Source organism: Thunnus albacares, chromosome 17 (assembly GCF_914725855.1).
Source record: "Thunnus albacares chromosome 17, fThuAlb1.1, whole genome shotgun sequence".
NCBI classification, from domain to species: Eukaryota; Metazoa; Chordata; class Actinopteri; order Scombriformes; family Scombridae; genus Thunnus; species Thunnus albacares.
Window position 1 is genome coordinate 10,076,006 of NC_058122.1, and position 19,278 is coordinate 10,095,283.

The window sequence follows — 19,278 nt, forward strand, 5'->3', positions numbered from 1 at the left end:
TACTGTCAACATCAGTCTAATACGTTTTCTCTTTCATCTGAGTGCTGCCAGTCTGGTGTCATTGCAGCAACTTTTTTAGTAGAACACAAAACCAAAAGAATTTACTATGAGGTGCACTTGCTATGAGTTTTACAGTGTAAAAGAGGATGTCAACTATTATTTGTCATAAGTAAAAATAATTCTGATTGGTTGATTTGTGCCCCAAAGATATAAAAAACTCTTATTTTCACTATGAGACCTGATTTCCAAGGCATCTAACAACTTCTTGTATTTGAGAGCCTTGCAGTTCAGATTCACGTGTTACATGCGACACACACGCTGAGCTTGGACTCACCCTGCGTGTCTTCTCCACGTCTCCACAAGGTAGCCTCTTGACGAAATCGATACCAGTCAGCGGGGTGCCCGTGGGTGGCAGCAGTATCGAGGCATCCATCATTAAATATTCCACGTTCAGCGGTTTACTCTGTAACATACAAGAGCAAATGAGTACAGATAGCTCCCATACAGATATTAGTAACATCGAGCATGTGTCTATAAGCTCTGGTGAATCGTTTTTTTTCAAGGAGGAAGAAAAACAAATGTGATATATCAAATGAAGGCCAACTAACCGTCATGCTCCTGTATTCATCTTCAAACATGTCCAGAAAGATCTCTTCACCCTGCGATGATATAACCAAAGTGGAAGCCAATTACAAATAAGACTGTGGGGGGGGGGTGGGGGGGGGTGGGGGGGGGGGGTTGACTCAACAGACAAAACACTGGTAATTTATTCCTAAGTGAGTTTTACCCCCTCGATGAGGCTTTCCCTCTTTACTGCTTCGTCATAGCCCATGTTTAGATCATATACGCAGGTGACTCATGCTGCGCAAGTCTGTGCATGCAGAGTGTGAATCAGTGTGTGAAGGTAAACATTCTTTTAAAACAGAAGTGCTTTCTGCGGGGGGAAAAAGCTGCACATATTCTTTGTGTGGTCATATTTCTGGACTGTGAGAACCTCCCAGTGTCAAGGTCGCATTCCTCTACAGTTGCACGCGATAGACCGGCGGCTTGCTCGACAAGGACTGTTTCTTATCTGGAGATTTAATTCCTTAACATGAAACTGACAAGGTGATTAACGAATCCTTCTCATCTGCTGTATGCTCCACCGCAAATCACCCGTATAAATGATTGCGAGGGTTGGAGGGGAATTCTTAATTGACGTACCATCAACAAAATGATGTTGTGCACTGAAACAGGAAATGCTGGACAGATAAGACAAGTAGTTTGGACATGCACAGTCGAGCATTTAAGCACACAGGAGAGTGATTGTTTACTGTATGAATGTAATGTAGCTCATCATGTTCATCTCACCGCTGTGATACTGCACGTCTAGGCTAGAATACTCCACTTGTTATATAAGTGTAAATGGAAAAGTACTGCAGCTAGAAGTTATAGAAATGTATTTTTTAGATAGAATATAATGGCATCAAATTAAATGTAATGTTGATTAAGGCAAAATTTAATGACATAAATTAATAAATAAGCAAATCAGATGACTCCATTTTTTTAAAAAAATGACACTTTTGTCAATTCATAGCTCTATTTTTTTTCTTTTTACAAATTCATTAGCCATGACTTTTATCAGTTCAGGAACACTTTGACGTATTACTCAAAGGATTCAAGTTTTCTTGAATTGATGAATGTGATGCCGAATGGAATTACAATTATATGCACTGATAAACAATTAAATGAGTGAAGGTCAACATTATAATATGAAGCACTTGAGCTATTATCCGATATAAACATCCAATGCTTTTTTTTCCCTCATCGATTCAAGCACACTTTAATCAATTTAACATTTGATTTAGAGAAGATTCTTTGTTAAACTTTCGCTGCTTCCACCTCCTTAAGAAAGCAACCACACTGTTGTACTGTTCCACTGTGATCCTGACTACAGTGTAGATGTTTTGAGAGGAAACATTTGTTGAAGCAGGATTTGAACATTATTTGATCTTTTTATTTAAACTGGCTCACAGCATTTGTTTTGAACAAAAAGCTAATTAACAGTACATTTTTTTGCAGTGATATTTTTCTGCTGTAAGAGGACTTTTTTCTGCCTCCCTGGGCCTGGAGTCAGCCCAACATAACTGTTGTGACTGATTCTAAAACTGATATCCAGAAGACACTCAAAGAGAAACAGAAAGCTGCACTGAAAGCATATGGTGTGTGTTTTATAACATACAATAAATACGAGGAAACTTTCAGTTTTACCTGTTACACCTTCCAGGAAATGACTTCAGTTATAATCAGTGGATACATGCACATACAGGCACGCTCACAGGCACGCGCACACACACACACACACACACACACACACACACAAAAACACACCTACCAATAAAATCTTATCTCTAGGGGGTTTGGCTTTAAATTACAAGGTTTGAACAGAATTAAAAAGGTAGGCAGCGCTTCAACTTTTGTTTTGACGATGTTCACAAGAGGAACCGGTTGTAACACCAGGATGGCAGTCTGCCTGTCTGGATCTTTGTTCATTTTTTTTCCCCCTGAATTGTTGTTTTTCTGTTTGTTTGCCCGTCCCTTTACGCTTTACTGACAACTACTGCCTTTGTGTCTGTGCAGCAAACAAACTCCAGAACAGTAAACAGTTTTCGTGGTATGACTATCAAATGAAAGCCTGTTATGCTACAGCAGTCGGAAACAGTGGAACATGAAATATTTTACATCAATATCATTTGTTAGACGATATCAGCCTGCTTGTCTGTGTGTCAATATCTTCATTCTTTCAGAGCTCTCTGTCCTTTGACCTGTTCTTCAGTGTGTGTGTGTGTGTTGGTGTGTGCGCTCACCTTATAAAATCTCCGCAGTAAATGCAGACTTTCTTCTCTGGCACCCTGCAAACACAAACATGACATATAAAAATTGTGAAATCATGACAAATACACTCAGAGAGGTAAACGCATCCTTATCTTCAACCAATGTACAGGTAAGAAACAAAAGTAAGTCATTGTGTTCAATCAATCAATCAATCCATCCCTGCAATGTTTGAAGAACTTATAACATTTTCCAGGCCATGTATTTTAAAATGTATTTGAGTCTTTCGTTGTATATTGTTATGGTCCTTTAGTCGACCACGAGTTAAAGATAATTTAGAAAATACGTTTTACTGTACTGGAATGTCGTACATGTTATGATTATCTATTTAAACAATCACATTTATTTCATTTTGACTGGCAGTTTTTACACATAATCACCATTCACAGTATTGCAAAATAACAATACTGAATAATACAATTCATTTGCACTGGAATTTTTAAGAAAAAGTAACTGCAAATGTGTGGCATAATAATAACAAAACAAGTTAATTCAAGATTATTTACATAATTATAAAACTGAAATCAGTAACTGCTGTTACTGAGAAAGGGTGTGGTACAAGTCATCCACACCGTGTGACATATTTCTAGTTAATCACACACTAAGGCGAATCTGATATGATGCGCTGAAACTATTAAATGACGTCTTCACTCTGATGTTGTGTTTGGCAGTTAAATGCCTCCCTGCTTTGTCCCTGCACAGCAAGGATCAGAGGGCAAAGTGAAGGACAGTTACAGGATGTGTGCTCACTGTTCTTCCTGCAGTGACATCGTAGTAGTTGTTTGAGATACGGTAGGCCTTCGACAATGTGAAGCGGTGTGTGAGTAATACTGAACGAACTAAACCTGGAAATGCTGGCCTGTCTTCCTGTCTGTGCAATCAGTAACATGACTACTCAGCAATTACACCACAGTGGGGTGGAGAGAAAATCAGCAGGGTCAGAGACAAATCCACCTGACATAAACAGAATTATAGATTTTGCAAAGTAGGAAAGGAAGTCACATGTTAAGCAATGTAAGCAATATAAACTCTAAAACTAAACAAAAAGACTAATAATGAAACCCTAAACATGACCATTTTAGCCAAAGGAACACTGCCCTAATTTAAAGGGGCTATTCATTAATGTTAAACTGTGTCAGAGGTGGGAAACCATTTAAGCAGAAACCTCCAGTGATGTTAACAACTGATACCTATAGTAAGTGAAACCTGACCAGACCTGCTTAGAAAAATGATTGTCAAATGACCATGACCAGTTCCCCTTTAAATTCACTTAATCATTTTCTAAGAAATGTAAGAACAAATAAATAAATTACACAAGCAACACCACAACTAATTCCTGTAACTTGGTTTGAAGAAAGGAAGGAGTGCAGAAAAGAGAGGGTGAGGAGAATTACGGTAAAGTCATGGAAGAGAAAATAAAAAAATTCCCAGAAGGATGAGGAAGAAATTGTGAGTGCTGTGCAAGAAGTAGGAAGACAATTAGTGAGGTGAGATGTGAGGTTTTAGGCGGAGAAGGAAAAAGGAGAAGGAAATGAATGACCGACTTCTTATCATTTTGAAGTCATAGAACATCAAAACCACAAATTACAGTTGTACTCATTGAGAAACACTGTGGCTGTGGATTCTGAGAAAGTGGCGAGTGGATACAGGACAGTTATGAATGGCTTAAGAATGAAGTCATTTTTTTGATATTGATCTTGCTTAACACTTGCCTGCTCTGACATTCTGACCACTGAAATCGTTTTATGTGTCTTTTAATGTGCAGTTATTAAGTCTGGGTGTGACATGTTGACACAAAGTGTATGTTTTATGTGTACTGTACCTCCAGGCAGGCCAGGTGGACATCTTTGATTATACAGTGGTTTCCAGACAGCACGGACTGCTTTAATAAAAGGCAGCTCAGCTCCAGGGTAGCTAGACGCACTTTACCATCTACACGTACATGTAAAGAGAAACATATAAATAAGGAATGAGAATAACTGTAGTTCCATAAACAAAGCAAACATAATGTGTACAGTGTGAATGTCTAAAATGCAATCAATACACAAAAATATGTCCATAACACAAAATGTAAACATGGTTTTTGAGCTACAGGTTTGATAACATCTTTACAATCACTTGAACAGTTTTCATATGTTACATGTTGTATTTAAATATGATATATAATATAAGGTTGTATGATCAGCTTGGCGATATGTGTGTGTGTGTGTGTGTGTGTGTGTGTGTGTGTGTGTGTGTGTGTGTGTGTGTGTGTGTCATACTTAATGCCCAGTCTTTGAACTGGGCATTAAGTATGCTGATATAATACTACTGCTAAACAGGCATGGTTATGTAATTAGTGAAAGTAAACCTCGACTAATTCTTAGATCAAGAGGTCTCTCCAGATGAAAGCAGTACGGTAATCTGCAGGATGCTGTCGGTTCCGTTCGTGACCAGTTACTGTATTCAGGACAACTACACAGATACAGACAGATGTAGAGAGTATGGTCTACGAGTAAGAAAAGAGGATGTCTGCTTGATTAGGAACGAGCTGGATCCCAGAGAGGTTTCACTAAGGGAAAGGAGACATCTCCAAAAAGGTGGGATTACTTCTCAAAGGGACTGAATTTCATCTGGCGTATTGACTCTCATGATCTTTCATAATCAAGTGGACATCCTCTTTTCTGTGTATGTGTGTGTGCACGCATATTACCAGGCTGTGCTGCCTGGCTCATAACTCTGATTAGTCTCTCTGCCAACACCAAACTGTAGGAGCTCCTCTCCTGGTCGGGGACCGGCAGCTGCAGCCGCTCAAGAAGATCACAGTTTATACCTACGGACAGACAAAAGGGGGTAAGGCAAAGCTTGTATGCACATTGTGTGGTATAAAAATGAATACAGTGATGTTGTAAGTTTGTTAAAAATTGATGTTAGTGAGATACAGTAACCTGTCTCGTCTTCAGTCCTGGTGTCTACTGTTAGCCTAAAGTCAGTTAACCTGAAGGCCTGAGTAACCTGAGTGTCTGCTCAGTGAGATAAGCTGACTACTGAGTAGGCTAATCACTAATATGCATAGACCAAAACTAGTCATTTTGCAACACCCACAGCATTACAGTGTGCATTTTATTTTTGGTTCAGGAACCATGGACAGTATGTGATAAGCAGCGATAATTTGGTTTTCTTTGAATGTGTATGTCAGCTGCCATAAGTCTTTAATTATACAAAGTAATACTGTGTGTCATCTAATCTCACATGGGATGAATAATATTAGTGGTATGACACAAAAACAGAACATGCATTCATTCATTCACACATAAGTACGATAACAACTCACATGGTGAGACACCACTGGTCTATATTTAATCCATTATTGCTAACATGAACTAGAAATGTCAGATTCTTAATTTTACAACAAGACAGTGATAGCTGGGTAATATATCGTGGCTAGCTAGCCAACATGCTAAGGTTATCTTGAAACGCAGTTGTTCAGATTTAATGGACAGTTCTCTGCCAAAAAAAAAATGTCACAGAAATGAACCGGATGTAATCAGTTTTTTTTGAGTCAGTCAAGTCCTGTTCACACCCTCTATTGACCTCCAATGTGGCTGCCAGAGGCCAAGTGACTGCCCATTGTACTGCTGCTTTATTGTAAACATACAGCGCAGTTAACTTCATTCACCAGCTATCTAGAATGAGCTGCAAACAACGAAATGAATGCACGTGTGTATAAACGAATAGAAAGGCCGACCTTTGCTGTGAGAGACGGCGTAGAGCAGGCAGAGGACAAACAGGGCGTGGTAGTCATCATTGGTACAGTCGAGGGCACTGTACACCATGTCTAAGAACGGTCTGCAGACAGAGAGAGAGAAGATACCACCGGTCACAAACACTGCTGTATTTCCTTTTATTCATTCTTTCCACTTTAAGACCGCTCCAACGATTCAGTGCGTTCAGATATGTGTGAACATGTACCTGCTCCTCTGCGTCTGTGTGCGGGTGGCTGCTGCCGTCTTCTCCTCGTCGGTGATGTTCTGCTCCGTCAGCTCTGACACCTTACACTTCTCCATCACCACCATCTCTATCTCTGTGTGCACACACATGCACGCTTTATATTTACTTGTATAAATGCTCATAAATGTCAAGGTATTATTTTATTATTTTTTTTTATCATAAATGGACTCTTGTCACCAGTGATTATGAATTTACAGCCTGAAGTGATTCCTTCTCCGCCTTCACTTGGCCAAAGAAAAGACATGATGCCATCAGTGTCTTCTTCATATCAATTAACAAATACAACATTTTCACAACATAAAAAAATGTATTACTTCAGAGCAAAAGAGTTTCCACTAAATTAGAAATTACCGTCTATCCTGCAGAAAGCTTTTTAATTTATCACTGTTCTTGTCAATCAGTTGAAAAAGGTAGGTGTCATTTTCCACCTGTGGTACATGCATCATTTTGAAACTATCTGTTCCCCTGCAGCCCACAGTGTTCTTTGCGTTCAAATTCAAACTGCACAATTTTTTGCATTTGGGCTTTCAGAAGCATCAGTTTGTGAAGACTGTGTGAAGCCCTGCACGCCGACTCTCTGCAAAAAAAAAGACTCTCTTCGGTCGAAGTGAAGAAGGAATCGTTTCAGATGAGTGAAATGGTGGCATTTTACTGAACACGTAACACACTCCAATACTAAGAGACACACGCATGCACACGGAGCAAGAGTGAGAGACAGGCGGACAGGTGAGGAGCACAGGATGGATGGTGTGTCACCGTGGAAATGGACAGTCAACTGCCATGGAGATTGTGTGGGACATGTGATCAGTGGTGGCCATGTTAACCATGGGGAAATTAAAAAGGTGTCAAACAAGGGGAAGCAGCGAAAAAAGGAGGAGGCCTCGTCTCAAAACTAGACAAAAAGAGGATTTTTTTTTTTTTTTTTAAATCAAATTGACTTTCTGTTCGCTTTTATCATTTGTTCTGCGTTTGTATTTTGTTTTTCTCTTAAACGCTCGTGCATTCTTTGACATTTTGCTGTTTTCCACACTATTCCTTTTTCAGTCCTAAACTATCAACTGTCTTACTGCTGATGAAGAGGCTGCGTTGTCTAATCTCAATTTGGCAATAAACTGCTAGAGTCGTGTTCAAATTGAATTAAGGGCCCAAACTGAAAATTATTTAAGTCACAGCAAAAAAGCAGAGCACGTTCACAGTTAAAAATGTGATGTTAATATAAGTTATTGAATCTTTTCAGTTATTCTCTCTTTTTAAAGAGTTAGTGTTACTGTTTTCTGTTTGGAGAAGAGGGCTGCTGCTGAGGTGGCTGTTGGGTAACCAGGGTGCATCATGATGGGAGACTGCATCTGACTGATGGGAGTAAAGAGACACTCACAAACACAGTCCTGTACTGCTGTGTCCAATGACACACACACACTCACCTTCCGCTGTCTCACCACTCGCTCTGCTTCCCTTAGAACTCCCACCTCCTCCTCCCTCTGTACCTTTTCCCTTCTCCCTCTCTCGGCCTCCGTCTCCTCCCCTACTGTCGTCGTCCCAGCCCTCCTCTCCTCCTCCTCCTCCTCCTCCTCCTCCTCCTCCTCCTCCTCCTCCTCCGCCGCCGCCTCCTCCCCCTCCCCCAGCTCTTTCATCATCCTCCTCCTCGCCCAGGTTCTTGTAATTTGGTCTCTTCTGGGTTCTCTTGCGGCCGCGGTGGCGGGACAGCTCCAGGGAGCGCTCCAGAGACTCTGGGGGCTTGGTGAACCGACGCACGCCTCCCGCACTGGCCTGTGGGGGGTTCGAGAAGTATAGAGGGGAAAACATCACATGCTTTGAAGTGAAGATCAGATCGCATAATGAATATTTTATCATCTCTATGTTATGTCATAATGTTTTCAGGTGATCATGAAATTAGTATTCTTGTTAACATGTGCTTTCATGGATGATTTTGGTTCAAATGAATCAGTGGTGATACCTCCCCAAGATGTGCTAAATACAAAAAATACAAGAAGTGTTGAAAAGAAGAGAAAAGGAGCAAGTGGGTGTGGTGTTTTTAGTCAGGTATTGAGATTCGGGAGTGAATACACTCATAGACCGGAAACTTAGAAGAGACTAACTGTCCTGTTTCCAGAAAGTGATATCACTGCAACCCTTTACTGGTAGACATGCATGCAAAAATCTGACACACACTAACATGCATGAGAACACATATACAAACAACACACTTACACACACACACACACACACAAACACACACACACGCGCGCACGCAGTCTTACAGTAAATCCTTCTTGCACTATCGTGTTGATCAGAGTCAGTTAAAACACAGAAGCCACTTCCCCTTGTACACTTTATCGAAATAGAAGAGAAAATGACCACTTGACACGCACACACACACACGCAAGCACACACACACACACACACACACACACACACACACACACACACAGTTGATAACTGGCTTCTGTGAGGCTGTACTGGCACTGCAAGAAAGCCAGTTCCCACATGACCCTGAAATGCATGCACGCACACACGCACGCACACACACACACACACACACACACACACACACAGTTGATAACTGGCTTCTGTGAGGCTGTACTGGCACTGCAAGAAAGCCAGTTCCCACATGACCCTGAAATGCATGCACGCACACACGCACGCACACACACACACACACACACACACACACACACAGTTGATAACTGGCTTCTGTGAGGCTGTACTGGCACTGCAAGAAAGCCAGTTCCCACATGACCCAAAAATGCATGCACGCACGCACGCGCACGCACATGCACACGCACGCGCACACACACACACACACACACACACACACACACACACACACACACACACACACACACACACACACACACACACACACACACACACACACACACACAGAGGAAACAGCTGGTAAATGATAAGATGCTCTGCAAAGATATAAACACTGACTTACAGTAAAACTGAGTAATCATGGCAATAATAGTACTGCAAGAATTCTCATAATAAACCGAATAATTATTGATTTATTTTTGTACTTAACCACATATGCAAACTGAGCTAAAAGGTTAAAATAATCAAAACAACAAGAAGTAAAACTAAATGACAACACATAACTAGTTACTTTTAGCTAGTAATTTAAGATTAAAAAAGAAAACTGAACAACTGAGTTAACTTTGTCTAAGCTGAGCTTGTTGTAAACGATAATAGCAAAAGTAATGGAACTTTGAGTTTTTGGTTTCCAAGCAGTGGTCAAAATCTGCAGAATAAAAATCACACTGTATAATTTGGTCTTTAGATTAAGTCTAGAGGGCAGAGGTTTAGAGTTTGATTCAGTTCCCTTCTGACAACTGGACAGGCCAGGCGACTGTGGCTCAGGAGGTAGAGCGGGTCATCCGCTGATCAGAAGATCATTGGTTCGACCCCCAGCTCCTCTAGTCTGCATGTCAAAGTGTCCTTGGGCAAGATACTGAACCCCAAATTGCTCCTAAAGGCTGTGCCATCTGTGTGTGAGTGTGTGTGAATGAGCATTACAACTCCTGATGAGCAGGTTGGCACCTGTTGCATGGCAACCTCTGCCGTCAGTGTATGACTGTATGTGTGTGAATGGGTGAATGTTGGCATGTACTGGAAAGTGCTTTGAGTGGTCAGAAGACTAGAAAGGCCCATTCACCATACTGCTAGCAGTCTGGCGATCAGTATTCAGTAATTTTAAAACTTCACGATTCTACAAATTCGTTTCTATGTAAAACACTTCTGGACTTATTGGATTGAGACAAGGATCTGGTTAAATCAGGCTCAGTCAAACAGATGACCATGATGTGCACAGCTCGGTTGAGATTGACAACCTTCACAGCCAAGCCTTGGTCTACAGGCGGAACACAGGATCCATGTAAAATCTGTGAAGTCACAGTAGAAATGCATTTGACTGAATGGCTCTCCTCCGGATGGCTACACACCACTATTACACTAGTGGGAAAGGAGCACAAGTGTACCATGTCGAAGACATTATTTTTATTTTAATTAGTATGAATGTGCATCTATGCATTTGTCTGTATGTGCATATTTATATGTGCATGTATGTAATACTATCTTTACTATTGTCTAATTTATATACTCACATTATTTAGCTGTAATTAATTATATATATTATATATAGCTGTGGTGCTGCAAAATAAAGGCTTGTTAAATAATAGGACAATCCTTCATATGTGGTTTCTTCTGAATAAAAAGCATCAATTTTTTTATAGAAGACAAAAAGGAAGAGGTTCAGTCACACTGAAACTAGGCAGCTCCATTTCACTTGACTTCTTACACTAATCCAAACCACCAAATGCAAACACATACACACGTGAACACGTAGGTTATAGATACACACAAGTACACCTGAGGAACAGACGCTGTAGGGACAGTCTCCTTATTCAAATCTGTGCCAAGAACAGCTGCAGTTTCTCAGCAGACGCACTTGCTGGAAGGAGCTGTGTCCCACATGAATCAAAACCAAAAGTTATCGTTTTTGTTTCAGTCCCTTTGTCTGGCAATTTACTGCTTGATAACTGTAAATGCAAAATTGTATTTTTTTTTTTTTTAATTAACCTGATTTTATCCATCTCTCCTGCCTTATCCCTCTCTCCTCCATCACTTGTTGTCATTCTATTTAGCTTTTCACCATATTCACATGAAAGGAACTTGATAAGATTTACAGGATTACATGAGAAGAGAGGTGGATTTCTAAGTAATAAACATGAAAGAACTCCTCCATTGGAACTTCACCTTTGTAGGAGTATTAACAGAAGTACTCTTCAGCAGAATTGTAAATAACATGATAATACAGGAGAGTGGTTGTCAAAGGTTAAAATGTTTTTAATGGTTTGGGTTTCATCTGAAGTCAGGCCTGGTTTTACCCAGTAGTGTAATTAAGGTGAAAACCTCTCTGCACCAAGCAGAGCAGTGACTGTATATGGAACCTTTCTGTGCCTTTTCAACCTTTTTGAGCAATAACTGCTGTCTGGATAATTACTTTCTATAAGGTTTCATTACTGTCTGACAGAATATATACATCAAATAAATTAAAAAAAAAAAAAAAAAAAAAAAAAAAAAAAAAAATATATATATATATATATATATATATATATATATATATATATATATATATATATATATATATATATATATATTTACTGTTTTTACTGCAATTAAGCCTCCCAGTCAAAGTATTTCACATGATTGTACTTGTATAACCGAACCGGAGTGACAATAAACATCATGAATCTTGAAAAAGCAATAGGTTTAAAAACACTGATATCTGGATCATCTCTCTGTACCGCTGGGTACCTCTGAGTGCTCAGGATTGAACTGTAGTTGCTGCTAAAAACACAGTGTGTATGCTTTCAGAGATAAACCACAGACTAGTGTGTGTGTGTGTGTGTGTTGCACCTGTTAGCTGACTATGTTCTGGTAAACCGCTCACACTCTGAGTCAATGCTGAGAAATTAATGGAGGTCAGGGAGCATGCAAGACAAATCTACGCACAGGCAAACCCCTGTGCGCGCACGCACGCACACGCGCACAGACACACACACGCATCTGGCAGCTAATCGAAATAGGGCATCTTTTGCAGGTCAAAGATATACTTACAAATGCACATATACACATGCATGCAGACATTGACATCATGTATGTAACTGGTGCACTTGCAAGTAAACACGTGTACAAAAGAGAGAGAGAGAAAGAGAGAGAGAGAGGGAGAGACAGAGAGAAAGAAAAAACAGCACTTCTTCCAGGAAAGAGATCTGGGTTAGGTGAGCCAGCCCTGTCAATGTTCCATCATGTGACCTAATTTCCTGCCACATCACAGACAAACAGGAAGTGCCATTTGACCACCTGCACTGAAACAGAGGCCATGCCGCATATGTCTGGTTTTCATCTATAAAAAGTTAAACAATAACACAACACGCAGGCAGTTCTAGCTGTGGCGGACATGATTACTACACAATTCAACGTTCATTAAAAAAATATATAATAATGAGTACTGAATAACTTCTTATTATCTAATATAAATTGTCATGGGCTTTTCCACAAGAAATCATTATGCAGTAATGCAGGTGTCTGCAGAATTAACATGCATGTGAACACAGGTATGAGCCCATGCAACTAATTGAACACAAAGACACGCACATTGCTGCAGGTGAAATGCAAGTAAATAAAACCATCTGAATTAGTAACCAGTCTTCCACTCAGAATAAGAAAACCTTACTTGACTCCTACACAGAGAAAAAGAATCATTCAAGTCAAGTTATGGCCCCTGTTAAATGCTGTTGTGCCTTTAAGAGAGGAAAGCCATCAAAGCTCCTGTTGCAAGTAAAGTGAACACAAATAATGTGAACACACACAAACACAAAAATACAGAAAATGAGCAAGATTAGCTGTTTAAAAGGACCATATTACATAAAACCATCTCTAGTTTAGTTTCTTTGACAGAAAATCCTTAAATAAACACTGTTTCAATGGCTTTTACACTCTATATACACACACATCTCCTCTAATCTTTTAAAAACTACAAAGTTCATTTGACATTTATGTTTAAAACTGCAACATGTGGCTCTTTTAATGCCTGTAAAATGCACCGACAGAGAAAAGCACTGCTGAATGAATATCTGGATGGTGCTAGTTTAGGTCTGGCTGCCTTATGTTGTGGTAGACCAACATTGTTAAGACATCACGCCTCAACTCACATTCACTGAAAAGGTAGGCTGCTTCTTACAACAGCAACAGCTCTAGTGCCTGTACACGTACATATACACATACACACACTCACACACACACACACACACACACACACAGCACAGAGAAGAACCACAAGAGTTCTCAGAAATGCAGAAATGCTCACTACCGCAGCACACCCACCTGACTTTACAAACAGATGGTCAAAAAATTCAGAGGGGGAGGGAGGATGAGTGAAGAGAAAGCAAATCACAGAAAAAGAAGAAAACGGGAGTAAGAGAGCATTTGAAAATGAGAGTTGAGGGGAATCATCTGGGGAATATAAGGGAGAGACAAGGGAGAGACAGAAAGAAAGAGACAAAGAGCAGAGGGAAATAACATGAAGATGCAGACGTAAACACAGAGAGACAGTCAGAGAAAGACAACAGAAAACTGAGATCAAAAATGCTTCCAAGACCCAGACCCGAGAAAAGATGGAAATAAGGGAGAGAGTGTTCGAAAAATGGAAAGGGAAAAAAAAAAAACAATGTAGGTTATTTGCATATTGCTGCCTTGATGTGGGTGAATCATGGAGAAAACCCATGACCCTGCGATCTCATAACCACCCACACTCACTTCTGGAACTCTACTCTTTGTGTGTGTGTGTGTGTGTGTGTGTGTGTGTATGCACGCTGATGTATCCATGCGGTTGTCTGCGTAGGTGTGGTTATGTGCATTTCTTGTTTGAGTACTTTGCTCCAAGTGTGTGTGTGTGTTGTATAATGTCCAATCTTCAGTGTGTGTGTGTGTATTGCATGTTAGTGGTTTTTAATCATGTTTCTGTGAGTGCGGTAAATGTATTTCTGAGTGTGTAAACGTGTGTGTGTGTGTGTGTGTGTGTGTGTTACCGTGTTCTTGTGCGTGCTGTGTATGTCTGTCGGTAGGGTGAAGACAGATAGGTCTCCATTGAGAATAACTTCCGCCAGGGCGTTGACCAGTGGCTGATAGTGGATGATCAGAAACACCTGGAACACACAAACACAAAAGTAATCAACAAGCAACCCTTGATAAAATATCTACCCACCGACCTAAAGAGGTTCACTGAACTGGACAAAGACCTGTGCTCTACAATCTTGATATGTGGCAGAATGTGTGGCATTGTTGTACTGATGCACATTCTGCAAATTCCTCTTTCGTAAGTGCTCTTATAAATGCTTTCATTTTGTTGGTACAACCCCATCTAATTGTCCAGGCCATGTCTGTTTATATATTCGGCAAACATCTCACCCATGCCAAGTCCGCTTACTAATGGCTCCTCAAATCCAGCCATCTTGGATTCCTTTTGTCCAGTGTCCATGGAGGATATAGCATCCCTGTTAGGACAAATGACACCCTCCTTGTGCCAGCTAGATGTCCTACCAACAACTATGTTTTTTAAAAGGTTTTTAACTGTATAGGCCCCTGCATAGCCAATATTATAAACAGCTCTCTTCTCCAGAATCATTTTTCCCCAGACACTTTAAGTATGACATTGTTCAGCCTCTATTAAATAAATCAAACCTGGATTCCTCCCTTCCAGAGAACTACAGGCCCATTTCAAAACTCCCTTTCTTTTCCAGAGAAACAACTGGTTCAAACACTGGAATTTCACAGGGTGTTTGATAGATTTCAATCGGGTTTCCGTAAACTGTACTCCACTGAAACAGCTCTTCTTAAGGTCTCAAATGAAATTTTAATGGCTGCAGATACCGGAGACTGTTCTGTTCTACCACTATTGGACCTTAGCACAGCGTTCGATACCGTCACATTCTAATGCACAGGCTGAATCACCTGGTGGGCATTTCTGGGACTGCATTGGAGTGGTTCTCCTAATATCTCACAGATAAATCTTTGTCAGTCTCTGTGGGTGAATTTGTGTCAGACACTGCAGCTTTGTCATGTGGTGTCCCCCAGGGATCGGTCTTGGGGGCCATTCTATTCTCCATATATATGCTACCACTAGGACAGATCATCAGCAGTTTCAAGAACACCTCCTACCATATGTATGCTGATGACATCCAGTTGTACTTTTCATTTAAACCTAATGAGCTTCACAAACTCCCTGTACTTAACAACTGTTTAAACGCAATTAGGAATTGGATGGCAAACTATTTTCTGCAGTTAAATGCAGACAAAACTGAAGTCCTGATCTTTGGTTCTGATAATCTTCAGTCACCAATCAGGCAGAACCCTGGTGCATTATCTTCATCTTCCCGGTCTTGCCTGCGAAATCTTGGTGTAATTTTCAACCAATCAATGAGTTTTGAAGCGCATGTTAAGACGCTAACTCGATCATGTTTCTTTCACCTGAGAAACATAGCCAAACTCTGGTCTGTGGTATCAAGAAATGAAATGGAGATGTTGTTACATGCTTTTATCTCATCATGCTTGGACTACTGTTACTCTCTTTTTACTTGTCTTAACAAATCTTCCATACACCACTTACAAACTGTCCAAAACACTGCTGCTAGGCTCTTAACAAAATCCAACAGATGGTCACATATAACTATTTTTTAATCTCACTGCACTGGCTTCCAGTAAATTTTAGAATTCATTTTAAAATTTTGGTGCTCACTTATAGAGCCCTATATGGCCAGGCTCCACAGTACATTAGTGACCTTCTGCACCCCTACACCACTAGTCAAGCTCTTAGATCCTCCACCCAGGGCTTTCTAAGTGTATCTCGTACACATTTAAAGACCCAGGGGATCGTGCTTTCCAGTCAGCAGCCCCCAAGCTTTGGAATAGTCTTTGGAATAGCTAAAAACACATTTGTTCAGACAGGCATTAGGGTAGTATGGGCTATTTTATCTTAATTTGTCCATTTTATCTGCATTCCTTGTATATTTTATCTGGTGTCTTTGTTTTTTATATATTCTGATTTGATTTTATTTTGCTTTTTACTTTGACTGTGAAGCACTTTGTATCTGGTGTTTGTGAAAGGTGCTATATAAATAAACTTTGCTTGCTTGCTTCAAATTGTGTTCAATGTTATTCCTCTTGGGGGAAAAAAAACGTTCCCTTTCCCTTTTCATCAAAAATGAACAAACAAACAAACAAACCAGTGCTTTGGAGATGGCTGGGAGCTGTTCTTTATCTGTGTATGTGTGTGTATGTGTGTTGCTCACTTGAGACAGCAGGTAGAGGGACACCTGAGGGTTGATCTTTCTCTCTTCAGACTGAAAAACACAAATAGAGAACCAGTCAAGGCCATACATATAGTAGTTCTATTGATAGCACTAGTAAAGAAAAAAAAAAAAATCAAAAGGATAGAGTAGTAAAAAGCGTGAGCTAAAACGGGACAGTGACAAGTCATAGTGCTGAAACCATTAGCTGATCAATTGATTGATAATCATTTGTAAATGTGATTAACTTCTGTCTGTTTAATATCATTGTAAATTAGATAGCTTTGTGTTTAGAAATGTTGGTTGAACAAAAGACACAAATTGAACCAACTAATTACCAACTATTTTGATAATTTTTTAATTGTTTTGATTAATTTTTAAAGAAAAAAATTCTCTGGTTCCAGCTTCTTAAATGTGAATATTTTTTGGTTTCTTTAGTCCTCTATGATAGTAAACTGAGTATCTTTGGGTTGTGGACTGTTGGTCGGGACATAAAATGACATTTTAGGTTGCATCTTGGGCTTTGGGAAGTGGTGATCAACATTTTCAGAACTTTTAAAAACCAAATGATTAATCAAGACAGTAATTGTCAGATTAATCCATAATGAAAATAATTTTAAGTTGCAGTCCTATTAGGAATGAAAAAAAGAAGCAGCTTTCACACAAGCGTTCCACTTTGAACCTATTAACATCCCTGTAAGCGAAGGTAACCTACTGTTTCAGGGATAACCAAAGAGTAGACATAGAGGGGAAGGAACAGGCGGTTGAGGAGGTGGTCAGTCAACACATCATTAAGGAATTCACAGTTGATGATGAGGATGTCGTTCAGGTAGTGAAGGTGGTCGAGGTGCTCTGCAACCAGGTCACTTAATTTCCCTCTGTTCTTATGCCTGAGATAAAGCAGAGAGAGAGAGAGAGAGAGATGTTATTTTGGTAGGGGAAGTGGTCAAGCTAACAAGTCTGCAAGATTATCAAGCATCAAACACACCTTCAGGTATGTAATGTATGCATATAGTAATGTCTCTACACTTTATTGTACAATAGTTTAGTTTGGTTAGCACCTTGTTTGGGACTATCACAGTGAAGGTAACACATCATTCTTGAGTATTTCTGTATCATATAAAATGTACCAAATACCAGTAAAAGATACAATATTTAATATAACGCATTATATACAGTGCAATGCATCATGCCTTGTATAAACATGTCATCTAGTGAGTGCAAGGATAATGGTTAGAAATCAGAGACAGGCCTGACCCCTAGAGGACACAGTGAGAATAACACGGAGAAAGACAGATGGCACTTACTCTTCATCAGTCTGCACACACTTATCCAGTTCGATGACATGGCTGCCAATAAACCAGACCAAGTTGCTGAAATATGGCACTGCTGTCTTATCTCGGATGTAGTGCAGCATGTGCTGGTTGTCCACTGGAAAGAGTACGGTCAGGAAGAACGGTCATTACCACGGCTGCCCACAGGTACCAACACACACACAAACACACACAATCATTTGTACACACACCTTGTGATCCCAGAGAATTGCCAGAATATGATTAGAGAGAACAAACAAAAAAACAATCAGAACCAGTCAAACTAAGAAAAAAAATTAAGGAAATTAACCAACCACGTGAATTAAAATTAAACACATGAATTGGTAGAAAGGGATTACTATTGAAGTGGGATTGAGAGAAAAGCCAGTTCAGTTTTAAATTGAAACAAGGGTGTGACTGGAACTTCTCATGCTGTAAAAAAAAAACAAAAAAAAAACAAAACAAAACTCCAAAACAGGAGAAAAACATTGGGCAAAACAGTGACTTGGCCAATCAACGATAATAACCCGTGTGTCCTCAATGCACACTGCAGGAACAGCAATGGAAAAAGAAAACAGAGCAAGTAATTTGACTAATTTGTGTGGATTGAGAGGTTACTTCAGTTTAACACACAGGTCACTTAAGAGCAAACCAGAAGGTTTGGACAGTCACAGAAAACATCTGAGAAACAATTTCAGATTCTTCTGTTCTGCGACTGACAGTTTAACTGACTTAACATGTAAACAATCCTGGTGTAGTAACATTTTCTCCTGTAGGAGTCCAAATGCAAATTAGAGCATATAGTAATTTCACAATGCCAATCCATGTGCGACAAACTGAGACAAGTAACAAATTAGCAGCCTTATCAAATTAAAGGGGACCTATTATGCTTTTCCTCATTTTCAGTCATATATATATATATATATATTACAATGTTGGATGTTCATACTAAATGAGGTAAATGTATGTAGAAGTAATCCTGTGAGCAAAAAGCACCAGCTTCAGACTGCTCTGCATGTTTACAATGGCTTTTTCTGCTTTTAAGCCAACATCAGCTTGTGACAGATTACTGTATATGGTCATCTGCTCCACGCACAGCGCGCAAGTTTACTTTTCCGCTCAGCTAACATTATGGTGTTTTTCCATTGTTTTGGGGGTAGCCACGGCGAGCCGTGACTCAAGTCGAGTTTGCACGCTGTGAGTGTTTTTCCATTACACAGCAGAGCAAAGTAAAATAAGTAGTTTACCTGTTGTCG

The 19,278-nt window shown here is 39.9% G+C and overlaps 1 protein-coding gene across 4 annotated transcripts in view; it reads right to left on the minus strand.

The window, feature by feature from the left end:
- The window catches only part of clec16a (C-type lectin domain containing 16A), a 46,221-nt gene that overhangs the window by 17,293 nt on the left and 9,650 nt on the right, over positions 1-19,278 (minus strand). For 3 of the 4 annotated variants that reach the window (XM_044332409.1, XM_044332411.1, XM_044332408.1), the window contains 12 exons: positions 18,017-18,140; positions 17,425-17,599; positions 16,713-16,763; positions 14,454-14,570; positions 8,283-8,628; positions 6,823-6,934; positions 6,599-6,699; positions 5,564-5,683; positions 4,694-4,803; positions 2,847-2,891; positions 609-659; positions 335-463 (listed from right to left, as the gene is read on the minus strand). In XM_044332409.1, coding sequence (XP_044188344.1) covers positions 335-463; positions 609-659; positions 2,847-2,891; positions 4,694-4,803; positions 5,564-5,683; positions 6,599-6,699; positions 6,823-6,934; positions 8,283-8,628; positions 14,454-14,570; positions 16,713-16,763; positions 17,425-17,599; positions 18,017-18,140 — 1,481 coding nt within the window. The remainder of the gene's footprint in view (positions 1-334; positions 464-608; positions 660-2,846; positions 2,892-4,693; positions 4,804-5,563; positions 5,684-6,598; positions 6,700-6,822; positions 6,935-8,282; positions 8,629-14,453; positions 14,571-16,712; positions 16,764-17,424; positions 17,600-18,016; positions 18,141-19,278) is intronic. The other variant, XM_044332410.1, reaches the window with a different exon arrangement.